Source organism: Gigantopelta aegis, chromosome 6, assembly GCF_016097555.1.
Source record: "Gigantopelta aegis isolate Gae_Host chromosome 6, Gae_host_genome, whole genome shotgun sequence".
NCBI lineage: Eukaryota > Metazoa > Mollusca > Gastropoda > Neomphalida > Peltospiridae > Gigantopelta > Gigantopelta aegis.
In genome coordinates, this window is record NC_054704.1 from 6,772,731 (window position 1) to 6,792,097 (window position 19,367).

Below are 19,367 nucleotides of genomic sequence, written 5' to 3' on the forward strand. Positions count from 1 at the left end.
GCTGGCAGCTCGTCGTAGTGTGATGGGCTGGTTGTCAAGGTCAATAACTTGGGAATTGAAACGGTGCAACATGCCACTTGAAAATGCTTCTTCAAGTTTTTGTTTCCCTGATGAAGATGAATCAGAAAGAATTTCTTCAATATATATCTCAATTGGACTTTTACCAGTTTCCTTTTCTTTGTAAATGTACCCAACATCCTTAGCTTGTTGAAGTGTCAACCATTTCTGAGAAGCAGTATCATGATACATACCACTAGCTGGATCTATAACACCAGAAGAAATAGCTTCATCCAGAGTAATTGGTTGTTTGGTTATGGGAGAGATAACATTTCCAGACAGGTCCAACAAATTATTGTTAATTGCTTCCATCAAGGTGTATGTACTGCCTGTTTGTGGATTTTGAAAAGTTCTCTTTCCATCAGTGGAAATAGGATTTTGTATAAATTCAAACAAGGACAATGGTTTCTGGGACCACTGTTGGCTCTTGACAGCATTCTGAATTAAAGAATCCAGGGAAGCTGACAGTTCCTTAGTAGTTGGGCTCCATGCAGCATTTGTTAAGTCAGAACTGAGGTCATCTGATGCAGTGCAAGGAGTGCTAATGCTTCGCTTGTAAACTTTATCTTCATTCACAGAGTTGTCGGTTATTTTGTATGAATCAAACAATTCCTTAAACTGCAGACAACAAGGTTCATTTGAATTTTCAGCTGATATTTTACTTGTCCACATCTTGTCATCTTTTTTCTCCAAAAGTATTTCTTCAGTTAAACAGTTATGATGGACTGAATCATCTGAAGTGTGATCTGGCATCTTTGGTTTGCCAATCTCTATTGGAATAACATGTTTCACTACATCATGTTTATTAACGTCTTGCACTATTTCTGTTTTATCTCTACAGCTTGTGTCAGTTCCATCCTTTTCAAAATTTATTTTTGGAATGAATTCTGACTGGAACTTTTCAGACTTTGTCTGAATTGCTGGAACAACTATATTTGCAACATCATCACACATTAATGACTCCGAAGAAACCTTGCAAACAGTGTCTCTGGAGTTAGATGTTTTAATGTTTCTATCAACAAGTTTTGGCTCTTCGCTGATGTTTCGATTAATTTCTTTCTTATTTCCATCACCGACAGATACATCAGACTGATGTACTGAAGACATGCTGCTGCATATCGAAGTGCCGCTTCCATTTACAGATGTAACACTAATGTTTAGCTTGGCTGACAAAATCAATCTCCCAGTGTCAATAGCATCTCCAAGTGAAAGAGGCAACTCTGAAGCTATATACTTTCCTGTGTGAGGATCTATCAGACCATTGTCCATCGCTTCTCTCAGCGAAAACACTCCAACCTCTGGGACAACTACTTGAGGGACATCAGCATCTATAAGTTTGTCACAGATTGCTTCATGCAGTGTTGAGTAATCTCCAGTAACAGGATTCCAGAAGCGTTGAATGTCATTATTATAAAGACCAATCTGGAATGCATCAGCTAGAGGAAGGCCACATGCTGGTTTATCAAGGAGGATGTTGTTATCAAAAGCGGTTGTTACATCAGCTGTTAATCCACTTGGCTCAAAAATAATTTGTGTATCTTTGATGCAAACAGTACCAGCACTCACAGCTTCAGAGAGTGGTTCAAAAGTATCTTTATCAGGAGATCTAATTAGAACTGAGGAAACATTGACAACACCAATCTCTATGGCAGTTTCCAGTGACAGATGTTGCTTGGAAAGGGGATCAATAATCATTCCATCATTAATATTGAACAAACCAGTATCAACTGCTTGCTTGAGGGAAAGGGACAAAATGTCAAGGTTTTCTTGAAGTAATCCCTTGTCCAAAGCTTCTCTGAGACTAAACATCTCACTAGTTTCTGAATCAACTACAAGAGCATGTCTAGCATCAATGATTTTATTGTGTACGGCTTCCTTGTAGGACAGAATCTTTTGGTTTCCTTTATCAAGGACTTTCAGTCTTTCTATATCAAAAATCCCTTCAGAAACAACCTCCTTCAAATCTCGAACCCTCCCTGTTGACGGGTCTGTAAACTTGCCAGTGTTTTCACTGTATATTCCCTGCTTGATTGCTTCTGTCAGGGTATTCTCAAGTTCAAAACATTCACTGAATATCATTCCTTTATCCAGTGCCTCTTTAAAACTAAATACTTCATCAGTGTTATGACATGTGTAACTGCCTGTAACTGGGTCAACGATGTCCAGACTGACTGCACCATCTAAAGTCAATAAGGTATTTGTTCTTATGTCTCTAACTGAAACTGACAATCTATCCAAGAGTCCCGATTCCATAGCATCTGCCAAGTGAACAGAAAATCCACTTGCCAGATCTCTGAATGTACAGGTTTCAACATCCAAAATGCCCACATCAATAGCTTCCTGAAGAGACACTGATGGTTGATTGGTTGTGTCAACAATGATACCCTTATCCAGAGCATCAATGATACTGAAGTCTTCATTAGCCTCAGTGTCTAAACATGTTCCTTGCTCAAGGTTAATCAGCCCATTGCTTACAGCAGCTTCAAAGTTTAGTAGGATTCCAGTACATGTGTCTCTTACCTTCACCAGTGCAGGGTCAATCATTCCCAGAGAAAGAGCTGTTTTAAAGTCTACCTCTTCACTGGTATCAGGGTTTACAAATTTGTTATTTTCTGCACTGAACAGACCCTCATCCAGAGTTTCTGAGAGAGATAAATTTAGTGGAGCTTTGGATTTCAAAATCAAACCTTTATCCATGGCAAAGTTCAAAGCAATTGCCTGTCCACTGGCATCCAACATTTTGCCAGACTCTGGGTCAATAATACGCTTTTCCAAGGCTTCTCCCAAGTTTAGAATATCTCCACTAAAAGGATCTCTGACCAATGAATCAGTGTGAATGAGATCCTTTTCTAAAGCTTCCTGTAGTGGAACAAAACCTTTTTCCTTGCACCTCACAGAGTTAGTTAAAGGATCATAAATTCCTCTGCTTATTGCTTCATCTAGTGTCAAGCTTGACTTTCTGTTGAACCGTGGAAGGACTGATGACCTCCTTCGAGGTAATCCTAAAGTCTCAACCAATGAACACTTTTTGCCATCAGGAAATACTATATCCAATGAATCAATGTTTAATGATCCACTAGAAATCACCTCTTGTAATGTCACCTGTCGGCCAGAGGATGGAACTGTTAATTTTGATGATGGGTCAATTATGCCTTGAGCAATTCCTTTAGTGATGGATAATGCATGTTTTGTAACAGGATCACGGATGCATTTTTCTTCGGGATCGAACACTCCACACTGCAGTGCTACAGACAATGAAAGAAGAGGCTGGTTTGAGCTCCTCAACAAGCCCCTCTGCTTAGCATCAAACATTGAAAATTTCTGAGCAAGAAGTGTATCAAGTATGGTCCCCCTGGCAACATCAACAAGACCTGTATCAGCTGCTTCAGAAAAACTGTACACCAGTGCTGTGGACTGGTCAACAATAAAACAGTCATCAACCTCAATGATATTTCTCCGGTAGGCCTGACTGAAGGACACCCACCTACCATGATTGGAAACCTCACTGGTCACAGGATCAACAAGCCCACTTTCAATAGCTTTGATCAGGTTGACTGGGTTGTGCTGTACCTTAGTTTCCCTAGCTTCCTCCACTCCATTCAGTAGCCCTGTGACATTCTTTCTATGTACATGAGACATTTTTGTGGCAATAATTCCAGCATCTACAGCATCATGAAGAGGAAGACATTTGTCAACTGCATGGTGAAACACCTTCCCTTGAATTGGATCAAGAACATTAGAGGCAATGGCATCACCAACAGTCATCCATGTATCACTGGTAGTGTTCAATATTTCCTCATTCCTGGGATCAACAAATCCTTCATCTATCATTTCTTGCAAAGTTAAAACATTCCCATAACCACCAGGTTGGAAAAAAGTACCTGAACTAGAGTTTGATAAATATGAAACAATGGCTTGCTTTAGAGTCAGGGGTTTCGAATTCAAAATAATACCAACTCTTTTGGCATCATCCCATGACAGTCGTTTCCCTGATACAGTGTCTTTCACAGAGGCATCATCTGGATCCAGCAATGAACACGCAATACCTTCTGCAAAAGAAAATCTCCTGCCTGTTTTTCTGTCCACAATCCGAATTGAAACCCTCACTTCTCCAGATGCAATCAGATTGTACACGCCATTTCCAACTTCTTTTTGTATGGAATTTATGATCTGTGGATCATTCAAATTGTCTGTCTCAATCAACAAGATACCTTGTTCCAGGGCTTCATCGAATGATGTAACAAAACCTGTGTTCATATCTACAACTTTACCACTTTTTCTGTCTACCTGGCCAGACATCACAGCTTCTGCCAAATCAATGCACTCGTCACCGGCAAACTGTTTAACTTTGAGACACTTTGGAAGAATCGAAGACTCTAAAGATTCTTGGACACCATGCAGTGTTCCCTTTTTGGGATGGACAAGTCTTTCAGCATCAGAGTCCCAAAAAGAGCACAATAGGTTTTCGGTGTATCCATACAGGACCTCAATCTGGTCTTGTGAGAATCTGCATTCACTGGAATCTAACACTGGAATGGACTTGACGTCCCTGTCCGTCACACCATTAACATGGATACCAGAGTCGCTAGAACGGATACCAGAGTCGCTAGAACTGCCACCAACATCCTGACTCAAGTCAGTCTTCTGCTGCACAGATTTACTCAGTTCTTTGTGATCACTTCTGGCTTGGTTTTCCTGCAAATTTTACTTACACTATATATGCATATAACCAAATGACATGCACATATTTTCTGGCTTACTATATACGTCATCATATAATGGCATCTCTAAGAATACTAAAATGCAATTCTTTACAATGATTAAATTAAATCCTCTCAGTACCGATCAATAATTACACTAGAAAAGATCAAAATAAAGCTCGTTTTGTTTGACACATCTAGAACAAATCAACTATTAGGTATATTGACTTGATATTCTGACTTAGTCTTGAGATGAAACCTGCTGCATTTTTCTATTGGCAGCAAGAGATCTTTTATACCCACTTTCCCAAAGAGGACTGCACCTACCTACCATGTCCTTTGATATACCAGTCATGGGACATTTGTTTGGATTGGGGGAAAAACCCATCGGTCTACCAAGGTGGTTTGATCCTACAACCCAAGTACCTGAGGGCAACATTCTACTGACTGAAATAAATCTCACCTCCAGACTAGAGAAGAAGTAAACCAAACTAACACCTAGCGTCAACATGTGTACCATAATAAAGCTACATGTATCTTACCATAAAATTATAAATATTGAGAAGATACTACCATTATTGTTTCAGTTCTTAAATACAGGTAATGCTTTGTCAGCCATACCCTATAAGTGACACATTTAATCAATCTTCTAATACAAGGTTTTAATATCTGAGACGTAAAATGAAAGTGTAAATGGTCATTCATGGCAACTATTGTTAAACAGAAACATTAAAAATATTAGATTATTTCAAAATATTCATCTGAATAATAAAGCTGTGGTCTCCAGAATATTTTATTTTATTTAAGCGTCTAGTATAAATAATTCAAAGCAAATATGTTAATATCTATTGTCAAGATAAAATGAAGCACCCTCAGCCTCAACTGAATGTTCTTTGTATAGCGTACAGCAATGTTTGTAATTTGTTTTGGAGATGACACTCACATATTAAACTCACAACTGAATGTTCTTTGTATACCGTACAGCAATGTTTGTAATTTGTTTTGGAGATGACACCCACATATTAAACTCACAACTGCTAGGCATTAATACTGTTCAACAATGGAGGCAGGTGCAGCAATATGTGTGTAGAATTTTAATGATATTCATGAGTTTATTAAGTGTAGTAACAATCGTATTTTGCATTAGTAAATATATCTTAACAAAAGACCACAGCTTTAAGTTAGTTTTAACTAAAAAGAACAATATTTGTTTTTAGTAACAGATCATGCATACATCTTATACACATACACACTGAAATATTAATTTGTTTTAAACTAATACGATCCACTTTTCTCCATCTCTCCTAATCTGACCTCTTTAAGGTCTTATCTGACACATTTTTTATCCAAAAACAAATAACTGAATTAAGTAAATGGACAATTTGGCACATGTATTACCTCTAGATAAAAATTTATATAAAATACACTAAAATATTAGAGTTAGCTAACTTTAGAATAAAGGTAAAAATAGTTAGCAACTTATCATTTATTTTAATAATTAGATTGTTACAACACTAGGTTGCAATACTTGAACATTAATGTTTAAGCAGTTTGCAGGGTTGTTAAAAGTTGAGGGAAGAGATTGCCAGGCAGCAAACATTTACATTTACAGTTAACAAAAGGATGGGACATAAGCCATTAAAATGAACCTGTTGAAACTGGTTCAACTGAAAGTGAAAACCACTTAACAAAACTGGCTTTACAGGCATCATATTAAGTGGAAAACTGTTATTTGGGTTACCTGGAGGTTACAACATGTTAAGAAAGTTGAGAATGAACTACCATTCATAGAATTCTTAAGTGCACAGATTTTCATTCACAATTTCATTTCATTTTCATTTTGTTCCCTTTTGATACTGCATCTATAGTTTCATTCATGAATACAGTTGCTAACATCTGGTCATGTCAATGTTTCTGACATGATTAAAAAAGATAAAGTACATTGATTACTCATATCTGAATCAGTGTCTCCAAATGAATTTTATAGCATTAGTCTGTACACAGATTATCGGACACTACACTTATTTCAATGCCTGTGTCAGTCTTAAAAGTATTCTGTCATAAATCTGCCCATAGGATCATTTAAATATTGTACCCATATGTATCTTAACAGGTCATGTAACATGTAGCATGTACAAAAGCGCATTCATTATCTGCATAGCCTGAATATTACTTCCAAAAAAGAACTGGAAAACCAAAAGAAAGACAGGAAAATAAAAGTAAATACTGAAGACAACAATGATGTAATAAGCTACAGCCGTAATGGTTAATGGCAGCTTATTACACTGATTTTTGATACCGAAACTTACCATATATACAAAACAAAACATCAGCATGTCAATACATACAACAGCAATATAACTTACCTTTATACAATAGTGATTTAGAAGTCAAATATATCACAATGATCTTAAAGTGAAGCATGCTGAAATTTTACAAAAAATAAGCAACAAAAGGAAGGAATGAAGAAAGCTGAGCACGGGGAGGTGAAGGAGAGAGAAGTTTATACTCACTCCCGGACTAGGAGTTGAAGGTGTTGATGGTGATGTTGGTGTGGGTCGAGACACTTCAATCACAGGTGGAACCTCCCCGCCTGCAAGCTCGATAGACTCCTTCCCCTCAGCCATTTCAGTCTCAACAATGCCAGACATTACAGCTTCCTGCATGGACATTTTGTTTCCTGTTGTTGTGTTCACAACATTGCCAGACGAATCGATATAGAAACCAGGCTTGGTTATGTAGGTTGCGTTGCCACTTGTTACAGTTACCTCAGTTGCAGTTTTGGAGATAACTTCACCATTTTTGAATACAATATCCTGCTTAGGTTTGAAAGGGGATCCTTCAGTAATCATGACAATTTGGTGTTTGTTGTCACTTGGAATATATGGTCTAGGCTCCTTCATAACTGCTGGTGTAACATGGCCTGAAGAAATAGCCTCAGTTACGGTCATAGATTTTCCAGAATCTTTGTCGGTGAAAATACCTGTATCGGTGTCAATCATATTGCATTTAATGGCTTCTGATATAGTAAGGGTTTCCTTTTTCTGCCTGCCACCATCTGGTCTATCAACCTGGTCAAAATCATCCCGGTTTGGTTTGTAATCTTTCACTGTTACGCTTCCAATTAGCACAGCTTGGTCTACACTCATGAACTCTGCAGTACGAGGATCGTGAAAGAAACCAGTTCCTTTATCAACCAGACCATTATCAAAGGCATCATCTAGAGGAATACTTTCATCCAGCTCAACTACATTCACTAAACCTTTCTTCTCAGCTTCCTCAATGGAACACGTCTTGCCAGTTTGATGATCAATAATGGTTTCTACATTCCCCTGATGTGGAATGGCACCTCCTTTCAAAATGACAACAGATTCTCCTGTCTGGGTTCCAAACCTTCCAGCAACTGGGGAGAGAGAACTTCTCTGAACAGCCTCTTCAACAGATATGTGCTTGTCTGATGGCTGATCCCAGAACAGACCAGTCAGAGGATCAATGAGACCCAGACGCAAAGCATTCTGGAAGCTAAACGTTATTCCTTTTCTCTGGACACCTTTGTAATCAAAGGGGGCTCCATTGTCTGCTAGCAATTTGTTTGTCCTAATGGCCTCATCAACAGAACATGTTGTACCGTCCTGTTTATCATAAAATGTCCCTTTTGTTGTATCAATGGACCGATTTTCCAAAGCATCTCTAAATCTAATTCCATGGTCCCTGTTCTGAACAATACTATCGGGTTCAAATCCTTCCGAAAGCTTTTCTGTGAAAACCAAACCTTGCCGGATTGCTGTTGCCAGGTTCATTACTTCTCCAGATTTTGTATTGACAAATGTTCCTGAAGGGTCTAGCAAACCTCGTTTCACAGCTTCTTTAGTAGACAGCTTTTTCCCTGATTGTGTGTCAAGTACTCCAGTTATGTCGTACGTCATTGGTGGTCGTTTGGTTGTTATGGTTGTTTGTGTGGTTGAAACAGTCTGAACAGATCCAGATACCAACATCTCTTTCATGGCATCCTCTATTTTCATTGTTTTCCCAGTCATAGAATCAGTATACATTGTAACGTGAATGTCCACCAGGCCTTTTTTAATTGCTTCTTCCAGATCCACTTCTTTTCCAGTACGAGGATCCAACACTCCCGTTACATTCACCTGTTTGGAGTCCTGCTTCTGCTTCTCTGCTTTAGCAGCATCTTTACCTTCCACCAAACCCTGTTTCAAGGCAACCTCTATTGGTATAGAAGAATGAGTAGCAGTGTCATAGTAGAACCCTTTTTCTTCATCAAGAATACCCTTCCTGATGGCATCTTTTACAGATATATCATGCCCAGTTCTTGGATCAGTAGCACTGGTGATAATTAAACCCTTAATGACGGTGAAGTCCTGTGGTGCCTGACCTTCAACTACATCGGCACTAACGAGACCTTTCTCAATAGCCTGCTCAAGAGAGATGGATTCTCCAGTTTTTGTCACCACAACTTGTCCCTTGTCTGCATCAAACAGACCTTTGTCTATGGCTTCAGACACTGGAATAACCTTTCCCGTCATTGGATTTACAATTCCTGTTATATTCAATGATTTCTGCAGTACAATTGACTCAACATGTGCTGCTGGCAATACACTTTTCGTGGTTCCATCATTAGGGAATTCTGACCTAACATCCCTATCTTCCAAGTTTGAGGTTTTATGTTTTACAACTGAACTCTTAGAAGCCGCTAGAGTACCAGAAGCAGGAATACCTCTACTCTGAAATGACTGCTCAGTGGTTTTCTGTACATTATCAGCACTGCTTCTTAGATCAGCAGTATTCATTGAACTTTGAATGTCAGATTCTTTACCTATAAGAAGACCCTGCCTTAGTGCATCACCAATATACACTTGTTGTCCAGTTTGTCTATTTATGACAACCCCAGCAGATGTATCTAGAACACCTTCTTTCAAAGCATCAGACACATGCATCTGCTTTCCAGTAGCTGGATCAGTGACAAACTCAATATTAAAAGATCTGCTTTGTGTGATGCTACTCTCTAAAGATTTATGGAACCTTTCATCAGAAGTCATTTCAGACTGTATCTCACTTGCATCAACAAGTTTTCTGTCAACAGCAACATCAATGGGAATCTGTTCTCCAGACAGGGGGTCAGAGTAGAATTTGCCATCTTTGTCAATAACTCCTCGTTCTATTGCACTTGCCAATGAAAGCTTCTTTCCAGAAAACGGATCCACCACAGAATGCAGTTTAATGGTCTTCTTTTCAGAAAATTCAACCTTAGCAGTGAATCCAGATACAATTCCTTCCTGTGTAGGTCCAGCACTGCCTATGTGTGTTCCCAACACCAAACCTCTGTTCATGGCTTCAGAAATACTCATAGCATTACCTGTGACAGGATCTACATAGGACGCCTGCTCAAGATTCAGAATGTTCCTGTCTATAGCCTGTTGCATGGGAATTTCTCTCCGAGTGCTTGGATCAAACACTGAACTAACATCAATTTTGTCGGTGCTTCTCACACTCACTACTCTGGATGTTTTAGACATATCTGCAACTTCATGAACCACCCCATCCATTATCAACTGGTCGAGAGTTTTAACCTTGCCTGAAGACTTATCAGTGGTATGTCCCGTTTTATTTAATACACCATCAGTAAATGCCTCTTCTAGACTGAGACTCTGCCCACTGTTCTGGTCAGAAATGACTGCTGAATCACCCTTTATCAGCTTATCACCAACTGCCTGGGAAAGAGTAATTTCTTTACCAGAAACGGGATCTTTGAAAATCCCTGTTTTAGTATTGAGGTACCCACTAGATACAGCTTCCATTACAGTCATTGAGTCTGGTCCATACTTCGATTTTGATACAACCTCTTCTGTCTGTGATACTTCCAAGATACTAGGTGATAGCTGTTTAACTGTCACTGTTTTGAACGCAACCCCTTGGGCAGGATCTATTTTAGGGGTCTTATTATCATCTAAAACACCCTCCAGAGACTGTTTAACAACCATCACTGCGGCTATTGGGGCACCAACCACAGCTATAAGACCCATCTTTGCAGCATCTTTTAAGGAAAATTGCTTTTTCGTACCAGCTTCAATAAACTGACCAGTTCTAGGATCAATAATACCTTGTCCCATACCTTCTTCAACAGTTACCACTGTCTGAGATTTGACATCATAGATGGAATACTTCCCATCCAAAGAACCTGAAGAAATGGCTTGATGAAATGGTTGGCTTTTACCAGTCTTTGGGTCCTTGAAATTTCCCTGTCTGTCAACTAAACCTTTCTCTTGTGCAGCAACTGGGCTCAGGCCTGTGATCGTCATTGGCTCCAAAGCTACTGTGGTATCAAGAACCTGCTTTGTGATGGCATCTCGTATCAACATTTGTGAACCTGTGTTAGGATCTGTGTATGTCTTTGACTGCAGGTCAATGTATCCCATATCCAGAGCTTCTGCAAATGAAAGTTTTTGGTGATCTACTTCATCTATAATGTGTTGATGCTTTACATGCATTTCACCTGAAGAAAGATTTTTATGCAAATTATCATTTACCACTGTAGTTTCACTTCTGAATGTGGTTCCCTTTTCCCCTGATGATATATACCCATAGCTCACAGCAGCTGCCAGTGACATGATGTCACCAGTAATTGGTTCTGTAAATGTTCCACTATCTGTATGGAGAAGTCCTCGTTCTTCTGCTTCCTGTATTGACATTCCAACAACAGAAGCTGATGGCTTATCCAATTCAGTCTTTTGTACTGTGGATGAAGTAGTCAGCTTCGTCGGAGGAGACAAACCAATGGGACTGCCACTGGAATCAAAGTCACATGAACCAGGTATCAAGCCTTCATACACAGCTTCTTGAAGAGTTATCTTTTCACCAGTGCCAGAGTGGGTCAGCTTGCCAGTTAGAGGATCAAAGACTTTAATTTGCACAGCTTGGTTCAAAGAAATGATATTTCCACTTGCGGGGTCTTTAATCTCTGAATTACTACCATTCACAAGCTTTCTTTCTAAAGCTTCTTTGACGGACATGCAGAGGCCAGTTCGTGGGTCAATGACTCTACCAGTTTCAGGTTCATACAGGTTTTCCTTGATCAGTTCACCCAGTGTTAGGTTATCCATTTCTTTTTTCACAAAATGAGTTAATGTTGGTGTGGAACTGACTTCAACTGTATGAGATGTTTTGTATGTGGATGTTGTCTCTTTGAAATCATAGTTTTGTATGTTAGGTTTGTTGTCAACTGTTGCTGTTCTGGTTACTTTTGTTATCTGTACATTTGTAGGTTCAACTAACGATTGCCAGCTTTGCTCATCATCACCCAGTACAGCTGCCAAAGTTTCTGCAGTAGGTTTGTCAATGAACTGCTTGTCAAAAGCTTGTTTGACAGTGTATTTTAAGCCTGTGGACTTTTTAGTTATTGTGCCATCTTCCCAGTTAACACTAATTTCTCTACTTGTTCTAAGTTTAGGTATAGCAGTCATTGCAAGTCTATCCACAGTTTCTGAATCTAAAACACCTTTGCTTACTGCTTCAATGACGGACATCTGCTTTCCAGAGGATTTTACTGTTACTTTTCCGGACTGCCAATCAACATCCAGATTACTATCACCAACCCAAGTTTGTTCACCGTCTGGCAATGCGGACCCTCGTGAATCGTCATCTGCACTGGAGAGATGGGCATGGTGGGACACCGAAGTGGACAAAGAGTCCTGGTAATGGGAAAGAGAGATGGGTTTAGAATCAGCTTCTGTTCTCTGCACCTGCACCTGATGTGTGGAGGAGGAGGTACTAGTTAAATGTCTAGAGGATAAATGTGAGGATATACTGTCTATAGGTGTCTGGCCAACTACCACACTTACCATGTCATTGTCCCGCACCATCTCCGACAGCTGATCTGACTGATCAAAGTCCTGTCTAGGTTTTGTGGGTTGGATCTGATCACCTGGACGTGCAAAAACAATGGTTGTCCTAGGTTTTGAAATGTCTTGCTGTCTTACGTCACCATTAATACCGTTTACATGGCTGTCGACCATCTCTGCTGGTCTCTTTGGTTTAGAGCCATGTCTTCGTTTAACAGAATCCACAACCATTTTCCCAGCAAGAATTGGAGCACCAACTATGGCCAGCAAACCCATTTTCAGCGCTTCATCCGCAGACATCTTCTCACCTGTCCTAGAATCTAGTACATCACCAGATCTATCTACCAAACCCCTTCGAAGTGCTGTCTCCAATGAAATCTTGCTACCAGTCTTGGGATCCAAAACTGTGACATCCGTTGATTTCAACTTCCCTTCAATGAGAGCTTTGTCCAGAGGAATGAATTTGCCTGTGTGTACATCTAAAATATTTCCTGTTGTGTCATCAAAGAGATTTTGAACCAAGCCTTTTTCTACTGCTACTCCAAAAGGAAGTCTCTTATTTGCAGCCTTATCCCACACTAAACACTGATTGCCATCAATGAGGCCTTGCACTAATGCACGTTTAAGTGGCACCCTCTCTCCAGTTTGGGTATCCTTAACAGTCACCATAGCACCATCTAGCATGTTTTTCGCCAGGCCTTCTTGGAGAGAATAATACTTTCCTGAAGCTGGATCATAAATCTTTCCTGTTTGTGAATTGAAAAGTCCATTGTGGAAAGCATCAAGCAAGTTTATTTTGTCTATTTTCTGTGGCTGACTTAAACCCTCAAGCTTAGCCCTGGAAGCTTCTAACTGGCAAGTTTGTGGGTTAATCAAGTTTCTGTGTAAACACTCTCTGAGTGATAACATCTTCCCAGTTCTGTCACATACTGCTGGTTTGTCTTGATCAATCAAACCCGATGCAATAGCTTGTTGAAGGGTCATCAATTTTCCAGTTTTTGGATCTCGTACTTTTCCAGTTTTCAAATCAATAATTCCCAGCTTAGTTGCAACAAGATAAGAAATTCCCAGTGGTTCTGCCGATTTTGGAGGAGTGAAAAATGATTCACCTTTCCTTTCTAAGGAGTCTGAGGAGAGATCCAATGGACTGTGACTCTCAATTTCAGTAGAATAATGCAGCACCTCTCTAGCAACAGCCGATTCTTCTGGTTCCTCCGATGTTGTTTTTTCCAGTTCCATTTCAACGAGTGACCAATGATTTTCATTATCAGTGGCTTTTCTACAAAGAACTTTGGATTCAAAAGCATCTTCTTCATCCATAGATTTTTCAAGTTGAGCCACATCACTATGTTTTGATGGATTAATAAACCCCTGCTTAAAAGCATGTTCCAGTTTTATTGTCTCACCAGTTCTTGTGTCTCTGAAAGTGCCTTTATCAACATCCACTAAACCTTCTCGGACAGCTCTCCCTACTGATATTTGCTTTCCTGTCCGTGGATCTATCACTGATGTTATCATTTTTAATGAAAAAGCTGGTTTCTCTGAAACTACTGAACTTCTCATCAGTTCTTCTTCCCTGGTTTTGTCGGTTACTTCTCCATGAATCAAGCCTTTCTCCATAGCAGTGGTAATAGCCATTGTTTCACCAGTTGCTGGGTTGAAGTAAACTCCTTCGTTGACATTCAAGATGCCCGAGAGAACAGCATCATTGTATGAAACCATTTCCATTGTTCTTGGGTCTATCACTTTACTGATACTTAATGTCATAGTTTCAGTGTGGATGTCTTCAACAAGTATGCAATCGCTTGATTCCTGTTCATCAGTAATATGAATGCTAGTGATGCTAGATCGATCAGTTTCGTCAGTTGATTTTGTTGTCTCTACTAAAACCAAATTGTTGTCAATAGCTTCACTAAGCTGCATAGATTTCTTGGTTATTGGATTGTAGTAAATTCCATTTGCTTGATCCAAGATGCCTTCCTCGATAGCTCTGTGCACAGTGATGAGTCTGCCAGTGCTGGGATCAACCACAGCTGTGACTACCAGTGTTGAGAACTTGGTAGTTGTTATCTTATTGACATCAACGTCGGCATCAGATGTCACAGAAGTCAGTTCAGCATCAATAAATTTCTTCTCTATTGCCTCATTGATAGTTATCTTGACTCCTGTAACGGGGTTGATATACATTCCTTCAGATTCATCAATGATGCCTTGTTCCACGGCATCAGCCACTGAAAGTATCTTCCCAGTCAATGGGTGGACAACACTCTTAAGCATGAATGTTTTGGTTTCCCTCAGCATGGATCCAGGTAGCAATACAGTTGTTGTGATGTCTTCAGCAATTACAAAACCCTTCTGTATGGCTTCACTGATGGGCATCATCAAAGGTCTACCCAGCTTGTCAAGGCCATGGTAAACCCCTCGGTCTTGGTCCAGTATTCCATCATGAATAGCACGACTGACAGTTAGACGTTCTCCAGTTTTTGGATGTATCACTCCTGTTATGGAAAATGATCTGGTCTCTTTGATAGGTTCCCCACTATCTGCAGATGGCTCTGAAACGAGATCAGCAATGATGTATCCCTTTTCAACTGCAATGTTCAAAGGCATTGTTGATTTGGTAACTGGATCTCTGTAGGTGCCTGCATCTAGATCAATGAGACCTTTCTTCATGGCCTCGGTTATATTAATCTCTTTACCAGTCTTTGGATCAACAACCGACTTCAAAGTCATGCGCCGTGTCTCTGAAATCATGTTTTGTGTAATAGAGGGACGGGTAACACTTGTCATTGTAAATGAATAACTCCCACCAGCTTTGGTGATAAAGCTTGATTCAACAGATGCAGCAGCAGCAGCAGACACAGAAGATTGTACTGGCTTGGTTTCACTAACTGTCTCTGAGGTGTATTTATATGTTCTACTACTGGTATCCACCTCATCAAAGGTTTTGAACACTGATGTATCAGGCCACTGGGATGAAAGACTTAGATAACCCTTCTCAATGGCTTCTTCTACAGACATCGACTGACCACTTTCAGGATGAGTGTATCTCTGTGTGAGGTCATCCAGCAAACCACGAGAAGTTGCTTCTGAAATTGTTATGGATCTCATCACAGTTTCATGTTTGGAAGGATGAATTCGTGTCAAGATGGAGGTAGATGTAATAACTGGACTGATCAACTCAAGGATATCTTTGGCTTCATCAGGTGTAATAATACCCTGTGTGGCAGCATACTGGAATGTATGGGTTTGCCCAGTCCTCACATCTTTAATCACACCTTCCTCGGGAATAATTATTTCTTGTGCAATAGCATTCAAAATGGAAATGTGTTGACCTAACCTATCAACCAGTCCTGTTTTCTGGTTAAGTAAACCAACAAGTGATGGGTCAATAAAGCCACGGTCTGCAGCTTGCTTTATGGTCATTTCTGAACCAGTTTTTGAATCTTTGTATGTGCCTTTCTTTGTTATTATACCTCTCTTCAATGCTTCTGCAACGGAAACTGTTTGGTTTTTGGAAGAGTCTCTTACACCACTTCTGGAAAATGAAATCTCTTCGTTGACCAACTTCAAGTCACCTTGTTGCAATGCCTCCAATAACGTTTTTTGTCTGTGGGTATCTGGAGACACATAGTTTCCTTTGGAATTTATCAAACCACTTTCTACTGCAGTACGAAGAGATGTCATCTCATTTGTTCTGGGATTCATAATGCACTTCCTATCGCCATCAATTTGCCCTGAATTTATGGCTTCAACAAGCGAAACTGTTTGACCCGATGTTTTGTCATAAACTTTGCCATCTTCCAGCAGTGACCCATCAACCACTACATCCAGAAGTGAAGTTGGGCAGTGTAGTAACCCACGTTTCACAGCCTCATCCAGAGGTATTCTCTTGTTGGTTTTTTTGTGAATATACACACCAGACACAGGGTCTATAACACCTTTTTTCACAGCATCTGTCAAGGACATAGAATTCCCATGGTCTGGATCAACAATCTCACAACAGCTAGCATTGATTCTACCACTTTCTACAGCTTCCAGTATGGACATCTGTTTCCATGTCACAGGATCAGTGATCGTTCCCATTGCTCTGTCATACAAGCCCTTATCAATGGCCTGCACCAGACTAAGGGTGGCTTCAGACTTTGAAAGATCACTGGTGGAGAACAAGGCTTGAGTGTGTGTAATGGCAGTCAGACTAACAGTCTGACCTAGCAGTGAAGATCTGCAGGATTCTGACACCAGTCCACGAGACACAGCCTCCTGAAGAGGAACTGTTTCACCTGTGTGTGGGTCTTTAACTGTATTTGTTACTGGGTTGTACAGATTTCTTCCCACTGCCTCTATCACATTAACTTCCCTATTGGTCCTAGGATCTCGAATTCCCGAGGAAGATGTCAGCTGTTTGTACAAACTGTCTGCAATAAGTCCTTGGGAAACTGCTTCACGTAACGGCATCCTCTGCCTGGAAATAGGATTGACATATGTTTCACTAACAGGATCAATTAACCCAGTTTGAATAGCCTCTACAAGGGTAAGGTTCTCGTGGGTTTGTGGGTTTACAATCGCTGATGCACAAAGAGCAGGACCACGAGAAGACACATCACTGGTCTTGACAGTTATTAAAGTCTGCTGCTCACTTTGTTTTGGGGCTGCTGTTTCAGCCTGACTCAAAGCAAATGAAAGCTGAGCCAAATGCTGCTCCCCCGATGATGGAAGTTTGACCGTTGATGTATCCATATGTTTCACACGAGTGTTCCTCTCTGATGAGAACTCGGCAGTAGCAGTAGCACCTGGTTTGATGATGATAGGTGGGTCTCCAGCTCCATAATAGGATCCAGAAAAACTCCCATATCCTTCGAATTCAGACAGCTGGTGGAAGAACCCCTCCATGTCTTCATCAAACAGCATAGACGACCGTTTCGCCAACTCTGCACGGAATGTTCTTAGTAGTGGAATTTCATCATCAATAACCATCTGGAACTGAAAAGAGAAACACAAAATATTTACTAAAATGAAGAAAGGACAAACGTAAGTCTTATTTAATTATATAGTACTGTGGCATCAATGCATTTCAACTCTCCTATTTCCTCCCTGTCAAGATCTGAATTTTGTCAGATATATATGGGAATCTGTGCAATGCCAAGATCAAAGTTTGTTTTGTTTAACAACACCACTAGAGCACATTGATTTATTAATCATTGGCTATTGATGTCAAACATTTGGTAATTATGACATAATTTTAGAAAGGAAGCCTGCTACATTTTTTTCATTGGTAGCAAGGGATCTTTTATATGCACCATCCTAGACAGGATAGCACATACTACAGCCTTGGATATACCAGTTGTTGTGTGCGGTCTACACCAAGATCAATGCAGGCAATTATTAATTTGTGTAGGGTTTTTTTTTTTGGGGGGGGGGGGGGGGGGGGTGAGAGAGCTGGTGGTGTATGTGTATGTGTATGTGTGTCAATCTGTATATATTAAATAAAATACTTTTTTATTAATTTAAATTTATATTTTTGTTAAAAACCCAAATTACTAAAATATTGGCCATAATAAAATAAATATTAGATTTTCATCACCGCCTGAGAACAAAGGATCATCACATTTTTTTTATTAACAATTTTTTTGTGTGCTCAATTTGCAGTTTTTCCAATGTTCTTGTGGGGGAAAAAATGAAGTTCAATCCCTCTGTCCCCATTTTGTAAAAACATTGATGAAAATGTTGCATTTATTTTATTATGGCCTATCGTACTGTTCAAAACGGTATGTCTGCACAGATTTTCTGAACATTTAAGTAGTTTGACTAACAATCTGATTAAAATTAGCTCTACTGGTCTACCAGTAGATCTAACAGCATTGCGTGTAATCTTATATCCAGGTGACATTTCATCTATAAAAAACAATTTAAATATCGACCAATTACACTTCGCCTTTTGGGAGCATACAAATTCTAAAAACATTAGGCGAGACTATTTATACAATAGGCGAACTTGTTGGTCTATTTCAACATTAAAAAATGGGGAAAAGTGCAGTAATAAACTCTGGATTGTATACTAGTATAAACAGATTTTATGGCACAGGGCTTTTTTTTTCGTCTTGAAATGACTTTTATATTGAAATTAGTTTCCGGCATACTTCGTAATTCACCCGAATCATTTTGTATACATTCGGCATAATCCTGAATGTTTTCAAATTCTTTACAACTCACTGGCATGATTTTGCAAGTAAGGTTTTGATTGGATGAATGAAAGGTCAACTGGACATGAGCTCCAAAGGGATACTGTTAGTTCCACAGGTAATAGTAATTAACCAGTGGAGCTAATTTTAATTTAACTGTTTGACTAAAAGGTGGAAGTAAAATATTAATATGTGCAGTGAAACATCAAAGACATTACCATTGTTCAAAACATTGTTAAACCTTCAATAAGTCTGGGAACTATTTCACTAAACATTGTCAGTTTATGTCTGCTACTAGTAGTTATACCGGTTGTGTGTTTGCACGTTTTTGGCATCATTTTCATGCAGAAAATTACATCATTACAGAAGCTTGAGTATTTTAAAGAAAATTAAATATGTGTTCTTCTAACTATATTTGTTGAATGATAATAGTAACAAGAATTGTGGTTTAGTCATAGATTTATGTTTACGTGCAAAACTAGGCTTATGATGTTTTGTGAAACTGGGCCGAGGTGAGCAATTGTTAAAGGCAGACATATTTTGGTTTCGGCTTGACTGAATTCAAGCTATGTACA

At 39.5% G+C, this 19,367-nt stretch overlaps 1 protein-coding gene across 10 annotated transcripts in view; it reads right to left on the reverse strand.

Moving 5' to 3' along the window:
* LOC121375923 (microtubule-actin cross-linking factor 1, isoforms 1/2/3/5-like) overlaps window positions 1–19,367 on the reverse strand; it is a 208,270-nt gene that overhangs the window by 65,310 nt on the left and 123,593 nt on the right. For 7 of the 10 annotated variants that reach the window (XM_041503641.1, XM_041503639.1, XM_041503635.1 and 4 more), the window contains one exon: window positions 12,611–17,593. The exons of 1 other annotated variant lie outside the window; for it this stretch is intronic. In XM_041503641.1, coding sequence (XP_041359575.1) covers window positions 12,611–17,593 — 4,983 coding nt within the window. 2 more of the 10 variants (XM_041503645.1, XM_041503643.1) reach the window with 1 other exon arrangement.